Source organism: Lethenteron reissneri, chromosome 66, assembly GCF_015708825.2.
Source record: "Lethenteron reissneri isolate LAM-NWPU_2019-01 chromosome 66, ASM1570882v1, whole genome shotgun sequence".
Taxonomy (NCBI): Eukaryota; Metazoa; Chordata; class Hyperoartia; order Petromyzontiformes; family Petromyzontidae; genus Lethenteron; species Lethenteron reissneri.
In genome coordinates this window covers 7,387,923-7,400,710 of record NC_083844.1, presented here as the reverse complement: position 1 = coordinate 7,400,710, position 12,788 = coordinate 7,387,923, and the positions used below count along the sequence as shown (strand labels likewise).

Here is a 12,788-nt window from a genome sequence, read left to right as displayed (position 1 = left end):
GGACGGACGGACGGTGGGACTTTACTGACGAAGAAAACCGCAGCGCAGACGTACGTACAGCAGCAACAACAACGAAAACGAGCACCACCTCTGTCATTGTCGGTTTGAACCTCCTGGAAAATGACGTTGCCTCCCGTGTGGCCACTCCCACTCTGAACCCCTCCCCCCCCTCTAGCCCCGCCTCCCCTTCTCGCAGACACCACCCGCTGTGAAAACAGACTACAGAAGGTTTAACAGCGTAGCAGGCTTTCGCGAGCAATATCCACAATACAGGTTTTTTTTTTGGGTTAGAATCGCGTAAATATACCACCCGACACAGCCAATCGGTAAGGGGTTTGTCACGTAAACAGCACGTGGCAACTTGTTACCAGTACAGCACCCACCGGTGTGTTGGAGAGCAAAGCCACAACGACATTTACAATCGGAGTACGACCGAGACTCCAGACCTCGCTCCTCCCTCCGTGCAGCTCACTCCTCTCTCTCTCTCTTCCCATCGTCACCCTCTCATCACCCCTGAAATCTTCGCTTGGTCATTCCTCCTCCGCCGCCGCTGCCGCTCATCTTGAGCCGTTGACTTCCTCTCCTCCGTCCACCTTGGGGAGGGAGGGAGGCAGCCCTCCGTTCTCGGGCCTCTTTCCCGCTCTTTTCCGATTCGTTCGACCCTCGACTTTCACTCCCCTCGCGTCATCCCTGTACGTCTTGAGCCGTTGACTTCCTCCTCCGTCCGCCTTGGGGACAGGGGGGGGACCCCTCCGTTCTCGGCCTCTTTCCCCGCTTCTTTCCGATTCGTTCGACCCTCGACTTTCACTCCTCACGCGTCATCCCTGAAAGTCTCGAGCCGTTGACTTCCTTCTCCGTCTGTCCGCCTTGGGGACGGGGGGGGGGGGGGGAGCCCTCCGTTCTCGGGCCTCTCTCCCCGCTCCTTTCCGATTCGTTCGACCCTCGACTCTCACTCCTCACGCGTCATCCCTGAAAGTCTTGAGCCGTTGACTTCCTCCTCCGTCCGTCTTGGGGACAGGGGGGGATCCCTCCATTCTCAGGCCTCTCCCCACTCCTTTCCGATTCGTTCGACCCTCGACTTTCACTCCCCTCGCGTCATCCCTGTACGTCTCGAGCCGTTGACTTCCTCTCTCTCGACCACCCTCACCACCGCCCCCCCCCACCGCCCGGCATGGCCACGGGGACAAAACCGTTTAGCGATGATGACAACGGCGACGATGGCGGCGGCGCACGGCCACTCGACCAACCGCGTTCGTTCCATTGCAGGAAACGTCCGGGCACGCACAGGAAGGACTGGCACAAGACGACGCTAACGCGGCAATCGCGGGTTTAAATATCGTTGACAAAACTCGTAGTTTTTTCGGTAAAGTCACGTAGGTAAAAAATGAAATTAAAATTAATACAAATAAAATAATAAAAGTCACGACGTTTCGGAGGCAACACAAGTCTCCGTCATCAGGTGGGACCGTCACAGCCAGATTTGCTGTATCAAGTACCAAGTATCAAGTACCAAGTACAGCAAATCTGGCTGCGACGGTCCCACCTGATGACGGAGACTTGTGTTGCCTCCGAAACGTCGTGATTTTAATTATTTTATTTGTATTAATTTTAACTTCATTTTTTACCTACGTGACTTTACCGTATGAATCCTTGCAGTCACGAAAGCTTCAAATCTAGAATCATTAACAAAGACAAAGATCTACCCCCCCCCCCTTCCCTCCGCCGTGTAGCCTGTAACAAAATGTTGGGAGCAAGTGCTGTTAGCGAGCAGCGCCTACGAAGGCCGGCAATGTGGCGCACGGGGTAGGGTGGGTGGCCAGCACCACGCCCGGTGATTTTACACACCGCACCGGCTACTCTTTCGAGGCTGAGTCGACCTAGGGGAGGCGGCCCTGGGACCGGTTTCGGATAACCGTCACTTGGCGTTTGGGCTGTGAGCGGGAATCGAACCCGGGGGTCCGCCCGCCTTTCTGCCGCTCGCTCCTCACAACATTAACATTTCCGTATCATTAACGCGCCCGCCATGGCTACTATGTACAACGGCTGCCGAAAATCCACGGCTGGTCCATCCACCCCCCCCCCCCCCCCACTACGGTTGCACGCGAGACAAACACACGGAGAGAGAGGCCGGGTCGGTTAGCCAGATGGCACCAGAGCACAGAGGTCGCAAACGGGTTTTGATTCCATACCCGTACCCGGCCGCACCAGGGTCGCAAATGGGTTACCCGTACCCGGCCGGGTACGGGTAGCCGTTCCCTACCCGTACCCGTACCCTACCCGAAATGAGTGACAAACGGTTACTCACCAGTGACTCACGGCCTACCCATACCCGTACCCGGCCGCACCAGGATCACGAACGTCTACCGGGTAGGGTACGGGTATCGGGTACGGGTAGCCGGGTATCGGGTAGGGTACGGGTATCGGGTAGCCGGGTATCGGGTAGGGTACGGGTATCGGGTAGCCAGGTATCGGGTAGGGTACGGGTATCGGGTATGGGTAGCCGGGTATCGGGTAGGGTACGGGTATCGGGTAGCCGGGTAGAGTACGGGTATCGGGTACCCGGTTGCGACCTCTGCCAGAGCATGGAGCGGTGGCGCCGTGCTCTGTAGGACACACGTGTCACTTAGCCCCGCCCATTACCCACGGTATCCAAGGTCAAGAATACGACTCGGCGATGACCCCAACGTTGAAAGCATCGCCGGGCTCTCGCTTACCGTGCAACCGCGGCAACGGAGGTGCGGGGGAAGGACGGCAGGCTAAACTAAACAAACGGTTCTAAGGAAGTGAGTTATCAATGTAGTGTAGTAGTGTGTAGTAGTGTGTAGTAGTGTGTAGTAGTGTGTAGTAGTTTGTAGTAGTGTGTAGTAGTGTGTAGTAGTGTATAGTAGTTTGTAGTAGTGTGTAGTAGTGTATAGTAGTTTGTAGTAGTGTGTAGTAGTGTGTAGTAGTTTGTAGTAGTGTGTAGTAGTGTATAGTAGTTTGTAGTAGTGTGTAGTAGTGTGTAGTAGTTTGTAGTAGTGTGTAGTAGTGTGTAGTAGTGTGTAGTAGTGTGTAGTAGTGTGTAGTAGTGTGTAGTAGTGTGTAGTAGTGTGTAGTAGTGTGTAGTAGTGTGTAGTAGTGTGTAGTAGTGTGTAGTAGTGTGTAGTAGTGTGTAGTAGCGTGTAGTAGTGTGTAGTAGTGTGTAGTAGTGTGTAGTAGTTTGTAGTAGTTTGTAGTAGTGTGTAGTAGCGTGTAGTAGTGTGTAGTAGCTTGTAGTAGCGTGTAGTAGTGTGTAGTAGCGTGTAGTAGTATATAGTAGCGTGTAGTAGTATATAGTAGCGTGTAGTAGTGTGTAGTAGTGTGTAGTAGTGTATAGTAGTGTGTAGTAGTGTATAGTAGCGTGTAGTAGCTTGTAGTAGCGTGTAGTAGCGTGTAGTAGCGTGTAGTAGTTTGTAGTAGTGTGTAGTAGTGTGTAGTAGTGTGTAGTAGTGTATAGTAGTATGTAGTAGTGTGTAGTAGTTTGTAGTAGTGTGTAGTAGTGTGTAGTAGTTTGTAGTAGTGTGTAGTAGTGTGTAGTAGTGTGTAGTAGTGTGTAGTAGTTTGTAGTAGTGTGTAGTAGTGTGTAGTAGTGTGTAGTAGTTTGTAGTATTTTGTAGTAGTGTGTAGTAGTTTGTATGAACAATTTATATTTCACCGCAGGTAGTCAACCGCGCTAATCGGAGGTGCGGGGACAAGGACAACAAACTAACACAACAACAACCACAACAAGCAGCTTTAAAGAAGTGAGTTTGTCAATCTAGATGACGTTGATTTAAAAGAGCGCGGCTCCCGTCGGCTTCCTGGTTTCGGAAAGAAGAGCGTTCCAGACGGCCGCAGGAGCTAACCTGACAGCGCCGCGCGACGACGCGGTGACCGCTGTGATGATGGTTTATGCTCCTCGACGAAATCGGCGGCGAGGTATCACGGTTCAATCTGTGGCGATGAGCACGGTGGCCTTACGACAGGGGTGGGGATCGTACGAGGCCCGCGAAATCGTCTGGGTCTGGCCCTGCCAAGGCAACCGCAGGCGGGACTCGAAATTCAACAAATCTCGGAGCAAACCTGGAAAAGCAGTTGCGAGTAGCAGCGACATCATCAATAGCCAGCTAACATCACCACGACTCGCCAAAGAGAAGCAGTTACAGCCCATCGCGTTAGGGGCGAGTTAATTAGACGTTTGACCAAATCTCACGGGCTAATTTTTAAGTTGATAATTTTGTACGGCCCGCGAATGATGTTACTGTATAAATATCCAATTGGCCGTTGGCAGAGCAAAGGTTCCCCAGCCCCTGCCTTACGACGACGCTGCCGTCCGTTCGTTCGGCGAACAGGAAGCCGACGGGCACGGTCAGAAAACGCGGTGGGGGGGGGCCTCTAACTGACGCGTGCGTGGGATCACCTGGAACGCACCCGCAGACCTGCATGTCGTACAGGGAGCGTTGAGCCATTGTTCGTTTGAAACAAATTCACTGGTGGCAAATGTGTACACGTCAAATGTATATTAAACCCCCTTTTCCACTGGCGACATCCGAACTGAGCCAGCGCGGGGCCAGCGCGGTACGGGTTTGTTTTTTCCACTGGCGACATCAGAACCGAGCCAGCACGGTACGGGTGTTTTTTTTCCACTGGCGACATCCGAACCGAACCGAGCCAGTACGGGTGTTTTTTTTCCACTGGCGATATCCGAACCGAGCCAGCGCACGTTATGGGTTTTTTTTCTTTTTCCCACTGGTATATTTGCCGACCCGAGCCAGAACCAAACCGTGATAACGTCGCTGGGAGGGGGGGGCGCAGAATGACGCGATCGTCAGCAACGCCGGCACGTGACGCCCCGGCACGGTTACGCGGGCGAGCACGCGGCGGCGGCTACTCCGCCAACCCGGCGGCGCGGCCCTCTCTACGCTTTCCGCGGGTGGGAAAAAAGTTCCAACGACCTCGCCTGGCTCGGGACTGCCCTCGGAGCACCAGGCGGCCGAGATGCAAGTACGTGGCACTTCTTTCGCACCGTACGTAGCCACCGACCGTGCCAAAATCGGACCGCACCCTCCCTTAAAAGCACGGTGGGGGATGAATCTATTTTTCTCCGCGTGCCGAGCCGGGTGCGAGGGCGATCCCTCGATTCCGCGCCCTCGCAAGCCGCCCCCGCCCCCCCCTCCGGTCGGTTGCCACTCATCCTACGACGACGTCATCCGAGTCTTCTTCTTCTTCTTCGGCGTCTGCGGCGGCTGCGGCGTCTTCGGCGTCCTCGTCCTCGGCGGCGTCTTCGGCGTTGGAGCTCGGCGCCCGCATCGCGTGCGTGTTGTTGTGCCGGCTCAACGTCCCCGTGTGCGCGAACGCCCGTCCGCACACGCCACAGCGGTAGGGCTTTTCGCCGGTGTGCGTGCGCTGGTGCGTGCGCAACATGCCCGCCTCGCGGAACTCCTTCCAGCACACGGTGCACTTGTAGGGCTTCTCGCCTGTGTGGATGCGCTGGTGGCTGCGAAGGTTGCCGAGAACGCGGAACGCCTTGGCGCACACGCCGCATCGGTACGGCCGCTCGCCGGTGTGCGTGCGCCGGTGGCTGACGAGGACGCCCGGCTTGTCGGCCGTGTAGGGGCACTCGTCGCAGCGGTAGACGGCCGACTTGCCGTGCTGCTTCATGTGGTCCTCGAGCGCCGACGGGCTCACCAGCACCCAGTTGCACACCGGGCACAGGATCTTGGCGGAGCCCTCGGAGATCATTTTGTCTCCTTGTAGTGAGGGGGCGGGGGTAGGAGGGGTGGCGGAAAGACAAAGATCATCGCCACCCACATCACACACAAATATCATCGTCACCGACAACATCCACAAAGATCATCGCCACCCACACCACCAACAAAGATCATCACCACCCACACCACACACATAGATCATCACCACCCACACCACCCACACCACCCACAAAGATCATCGCCACCCACATCACACACAAATATCATCGTCACCGTCCTTGGCTTTAGCCGCACCAACTTCACAATATTAATTATATCCAGGGGCCTACCTTGGCTCCTCCCACCCTCAACCAGTATATATACAAGGACGGTTTTCTTGGAATTTCTCTTACTTGATACAGCTATCGTGCTGTGACGGTTCCACCTGAAGACGGAAGCTTGTGTTGCCTCCGAAACGTCGTGATTTTTATTTTATTTTACTTTTATTAATTTTTATTTTTTACCTACATGGTGACTTTACCGAAAAAACCTACGAATATGAATCCTTGCATTCACGAAAGCTTCAAATCTAGAATTTCAGGTTTTAATTCCCCAAATCGGGTTTAATTGTATTAAAGAAAAAACCCCGATGCATGCCGCTGGGAAAAGAAAAATCGGGGTTTTCCCACCTGTGGAATTTACAGCAGCGAAAACAGGACCCTGCGGGGTGGGCTGGTAGGAACGAATAACCAAAGAATATAAACGTAATGTATTATTACACTTGTTTAGCCAGGAAAGCCCCACTGAGTCTAAAGGTTTTTCTAGGGTCCTGCCAAGTGTTTGCAGTAGGGGGCGATGTTGCTACACCTAATCGGACGATACGAAGGGAGAGTGTGAGGCCTCGTTCTAGGCTTTAGGCCTAGCTGTAGGCTTTAGGCCGCTGTGAGTTAATTTTTAATTTAAATGTTTTAATTATTTATGTAAAAGCTTTAAATGTAAATGTTTCTATTTAAAAGCATCAGGGAATGTAACATTGTTAAACATTAACTCCCTTTCACACACGCGGGGGTACGATACGAAGGGAGAGTTTGAGGCTTAGTTCTAGGCTTTGGGCCTAGCTGTAGGCTTTAGGCCGCCGTGAGTTCATTTTTAATATAAATGTTTTAATTATTTATGTAAAAGCTTTAAATGTAAATGTTTCTATTTAAAAACATCAGGGAATGTAACATTGTTAAACATTAACTCCCTTTCACACACGCGGGGGTACGATACGAAGGGAGAGTTTGAGGCCTAAGTTCTAGGCTTTAGGCCTAGCTGTAGGCTTTAGGCCGCTGTGAGTTAAATTTTAATTTACAAGTTTTTATTAAAAGCTATCTCAGGGAATTATAAGGGAATGTTACACTTGTTTAGCCAGGAAAGCCTCATTAATTTAAATGTTTTAATTAAAAGCTATCTGAGGGAATTATAAGGGAATGTTACACTTGTTTAGCCAGGAAAGCGTCACTGAGTCTAAAGGTTTTTGTAGGGTCATGCCAAGTGTTTGCAGTAGGGGGCGATGTTGCTACACGGACGAACGGACGGACAGACGGACGGACGATATAATCTATTGTAGGCTGGTCCACTTCGTTCCTACCAGTAAAATTCTTAACGTCTTAACGCCGGCCGTGATCGTCTTTCCAAGAAGGGTAGCAACGCGTTTGGTTGTCTTCTTGGTCATCTTGATAAACATTTAGACTTTACACTTTCGTGACGGCAGCAATTCATAGTCTTGGTTCTTTCGGTAAAGTCACGGAGAGATAGAAAATAAACATAAAATTAATAAAAATTGAATTATAAATTGAAAATAATAAAAGCTACAAAAACCCACGACGTTCCCGTCTCAACACGAGCGGTCTACACCAGACGGTGATGGAGACCGCTTGTGTTGAGGTCGAAACGTCGTGGGTTTTTGTAGCGTTTATTATTTTACATTTTTATTTAATTACTTTAATTGTCGACCTACGTGACTTTACCGAAAGAACCGAGAATGTATTTTTCGATTTAAATTTCGATTTAAAGCTTCTTTCGTGACTGCAGGGATTCATATTCTTGGTTCTTTCGGTAAAGTCGTCACGCAGAAGGGAAATAATAAAAGAATAAAAATAAAACATTATAAAATACAATTCTCACGACGTTTCGACCACAACGCAAGCAGCCGTCCTCAGGTGAAGAACAGGTCTGTCGAGAAGACAGCGTCTGAATGAAACACCACCAAGCTTGGAGCGTCTATTTAAGCAGCTGGGTTAGAGGGGGAAGAGCGCCTTGACAAAATAATTTGCATATCAAGAGGAATGTAGCATATTTATGGGAAATGCAGGTATGCGATTAGTACTACTTGTGAAATGCGTAGGAGGTGGGCGGGGGGTTTCAAGTCATTATGCCCGTGCACTATGCAGGATTAGCAGCATCACAGGGAGGGGATAGGGGTAGCATTAACAAAGGGAAGGAGTGTTAATAGTATGTAGCTGCAGTAACTAAAACCACCACATAAACAACTAAAGTATAAACTACATAGTGTCATCAGTATACTAAATATACTCTCCAATAATTTAGTACACTGATGATACTATGTAGTTTATACTTTAGTTGTTTACGTGGTTGTTTAGTTACTGCAGCTACATACTATTAACACTCCTTCCCTTCATTAATGCTACCTCCATCGAGTCTCAGGACTCTTTCATTATTCAGGAGGGTCCTGCCAAGACTTCGATGGCTCCGGTGGTAGCTGGCCATGTGCACGAGACTGCTGCCAGGAGTAGTGGGGGGCGATGGCTGATGCTGCTGATGTGATCCCAATGGGATAATCAGGCGTGTAGTAGTTGTTGTTGTTGAATTTGGCAAATTTTGATGGTTTTTTCGTGACAGAATCTGAAACGCGCGATGAGTGTGAAGCAGATGTCACGCAGGATTAACCGCCCGCTCGCTCACCTGCTCACTCACCCACTCACCCATTCACTCACCTGCTCACTCATCTACTCACTCACCCACTCACCTATTCACTCACTTGCTCACTCACTCACTCACTCACCTGCTCACTCACCCAGTCATTCACTCACCTGCTCACTCAACCACTCACTCACCTACTCACTCACCTACTCACTCACTCATCTGCTCACTCACCCACTCACTCACCTGCTCACTCACCCACTCACTCACTCACCCACTCATTCACTCACCTATTCACTCACTCACCCACCCACTCAACCAATCACTCACCTGCTCACTCACCCACTCACTCAACCACTCACCCATTCACTCACCTGCTCACTCACCCATTCACTCACCTACTCACTCACCCACCCACTCACCCATTCACTCACCTATTCACTCACTCACTCACCCACCCACTCAACCAATCACTCACCTGCTCACTCACCCACTCACTCAACCACTCACCCACTCACCCAATCACTCACTCACTCACCTGCTCACTCACCCAATCACTCACTCACCTGCTCACTCACCCACTCACCCATTCACTCACCTGCTCACGCACTCACGCACTCACCCATTCACTCACTCAACCACTCACTCAACCACTCACCCATTCACTCACTCACCTGCTCACTCACCCACCCACCCATTCACTCACTCACCTGCTCACTCACCCACTCACTCAACCACTCACCCATTCACTCACCTGCTCACCCACCTGCTCACGCAACCACTCAACCACTCACTCACCCACTCACTCAACCACTCATCCACTCAACCACTCACCCACCCACTCACTCAACCACTCACCCATTCACTCACCCACCCACTCACCCACTCACTCATCTACTCACTCACTCACCCACCCACTCACTCATCTACTCACTCACTCACCCACCCACTCACTCACCTGCTCACTCACCCACTCACTCACCTGCTCACTCACCCACTCACTCACTCAACCACTCACTCAACCACTCACCCATTCACTCACCTGCTCACTCACCCACCCACCCATTCACTCACCTGCTCACTCATCCACTCACCTGCTCACTCACCCACTCACTCAACCACTCACTCACCCACCCACTCACCTGCTCACTCACCCACTCACTCAACCACTCACCCACCCACTCACTCAACCACTCACCCATTCACTCACCCATTAGTTCAACCACTCAACCACTCACCCACCCACTCAACCACTCACCCATTCACTCACCTGCTCACTCACCCACCCACTCACCTATTCACTCACTCACCCACTCACTCATCTACTTACTCACCCACCCACTCAATCACTCACTCAACCACTCACCCATTCACTCACCTGCTCAATCACCCACTCACTCAACCACTCACCCAATCACTCACCTGCTCACTCACCCACCCACTCACCCATTCACTCACCTGCTCACTCACCCATTCACTCACCTGCTCACTCACCCACTCACTCAACCACTCACCCACCCACTCACTCAACCACTCACCCATTCACTCACCCATTAGTTCAACCACTCACCCACTCACTCACTCACCCACTCACTCACCCACTCACTCACCCACCCACTCACCTGCTCACTCACCCACTCACTCAACCACTCACCCACCCACTCACTCAACCACTCACCCATTAGTTCAACCACTCAACCACTCACCCACCCACTCAACCACTCACCCATTCACTCACCTGCTCACTCACCCACCCACTCACCTATTCACTCACTCACCCACTCACTCATCTACTCACTCACCCACCCACTCAATCACTCACTCAACCACTCACCCATTCACTCACCTGCTCACTCACCCACCCACTCACCTATTCACTCACTCACCCACTCACTCATCTACTCACTCACCCACCCACTCAATCACTCACTCAACCACTCACCCATTCACTCACCTGCTCACTCACCCACCCACTCACCTATTCACTCACTCACCCACTCACTCATCTACTCACTCACCCACCCACTCAATCATTCACTCAACCACTCACCCATTCACTCACCTGCTCACTCACCCACCCACTCACCTATTCACTCACTCACCCACTCACTCATCTACTCACTCACCCACCCACTCAATCACTCACTCAACCACTCACCCATTCACTCACCTGCTCACTCACCCACCCACTCACCTATTCACTCACTCACCCACTCACTCATCTACTCACTCACCCACCCACTCAATCACTCACTCAACCACTCACCCATTCACTCACCTGCTCACTCACCCACCCACTCACCTATTCACTCACTCACCCACTCACTCATCTACTCACTCACCCACCCACTCAATCACTCACTCAACCACTCACCCATTCACTCACCTGCTCACTCACCCACCCACTCACCTATTCACTCACTCACCCACTCACTCATCTACTCACTCACCCACCCACTCAATCACTCACTCAACCACTCACCCATTCACTCACCTGCTCACTCACCCACCCACTCACCTATTCACTCACTCACCCACTCACTCATCTACTCACTCACCCACCCACTCAATCACTCACTCAACCACTCACCCATTCACTAACCTGCTCACTCACCCACTCACTCAACCACTCACCACTCACCCAATCACTCACCTGCTCACTCACCCATTCACTCACCCACGCACCCACCCATTAGTTCAATCACTCAGCCATTCACTCACTAATTCGTCCATCCACTCACCTACTCACTCACCCATCCACTCAGTCACCCATTCACTCACCCACCCACTCGCTACCGCTGGGATTCCTCCCTCACCTCATCCTGCCTCCGCTCTCCACTCACCTCCTCACCAACTCCCCTCACCACTCACCTCTCCCTCTGCCCCCTCACCTCCTCACCAGCTCCCCTCACAACTCACCACTTCCTCTGCCCCCTCACCACCTCCACTCACCTCTCCCTCTGCACCCTCACCTCCTCACCACCTCCACTCACCACTCACCACTCCCTCTGCCCCCTCACCACCTCCACTCACCACTCACCTCTCCCTCTGCACCCTCACCACCTCACCAGCTCCACTCACCACTCACCACTCCCTCTGCTCCCTCACCACCTCCACTCACCACTCACCTCTCCCTCTGCCCCCTCACCTCCTCACCAGCTCCACTCACCACTCACCACTTCCTCTGCCCCCTCACCACCTCCACTCACCACTCACCTCTCCCTCTGCCCCCTCACCTCCTCACCAGCTCCACTCACCACTCACCACTCCCTCTGCTCCCTCACCACCTCCACTCACCACTCACCTCTCCCTCTGCCCCCTCACCTCCTCACCAGCTCCACTCACCACTCACCACTCCCTCTGCCCCCTCACCACCTCCACTCACCTCTCCCTCTGCCCCCTCACCACCTCACCAGCTCCACTCACCACTCACCACTTCCTCTGCCCCCTCACCACCTCCACTCACCTCTCCCTCTGCACCCTCACCTCCTCACCAGCTCCCCTCACAACTCACCACTCCCTCTGCACCCTCACCTCCTCACCAGCTCCCCTCACAACTCACCTCTCCCTCTGCTCCCTCACCACTCACCACTCACCACCTCACCAACTCCACTCACCACTCACCTCACCAGCTCCCCTCACCTCCTCACCACCTCCACTCACAACTCACCTCCTCACCACCTCCACTCACCACTCACCTCCTCACCACCTCCACTCACAACTCACCTCCTCACCACCTCCACTCACCACTCACCTCCTCACCACCTCCACTCACCACTCACCTCCTCACCACCTCCACTCACCACTCACCTCCTCACCACCTCCACTCACCACTCACCTCCTCACCACCTCCACTCTCCACTCACCTCCTCCTCGCTGCGTCTCGCTGTGGCCGCCTGCTCCTCTTCTCTCCCTCATCTCCTCACCACCTCCTCACCACCTCACCACCCCTCACCACCTCTTTACCACCCCTCACCTCCCCCTCCTCTTCTCTGCTCACCACCTCCTCACCGCCTCTCCCCGCTCCTCACAGTGACATCAACGCCGGAGGTGACGTCATGTCGAACGCCGCGAAGAAAAATTACGTCACCCGCCACCGTGCGCGCGTGACGTCACGTCGCTCGCGTGACGTCACGTCGCTCGCCGACCCCCTCGCTCCTCGCATGACGTCATGTC

At 52.8% G+C, this 12,788-nt stretch overlaps 1 protein-coding gene across 1 annotated transcript; it reads right to left on the bottom strand.

The window, feature by feature from the left end:
• Positions 1-1,645: 1,645 nt before the first annotated feature.
• Positions 1,646-12,605, bottom strand: LOC133359865 (zinc finger protein 182-like). The gene is made up of 2 exons (XM_061578428.1): positions 12,479-12,605; positions 1,646-5,747 (listed from the first exon to the last, which is right to left on the bottom strand). The coding sequence occupies exons 1-2, from the start codon at positions 12,528-12,530 to the stop codon at positions 5,188-5,190; spliced, it is 612 nt and encodes a 203-aa protein (XP_061434412.1). The 5' UTR covers positions 12,531-12,605; the 3' UTR covers positions 1,646-5,187.
• Positions 12,606-12,788: the final 183 nt, after the last annotated feature.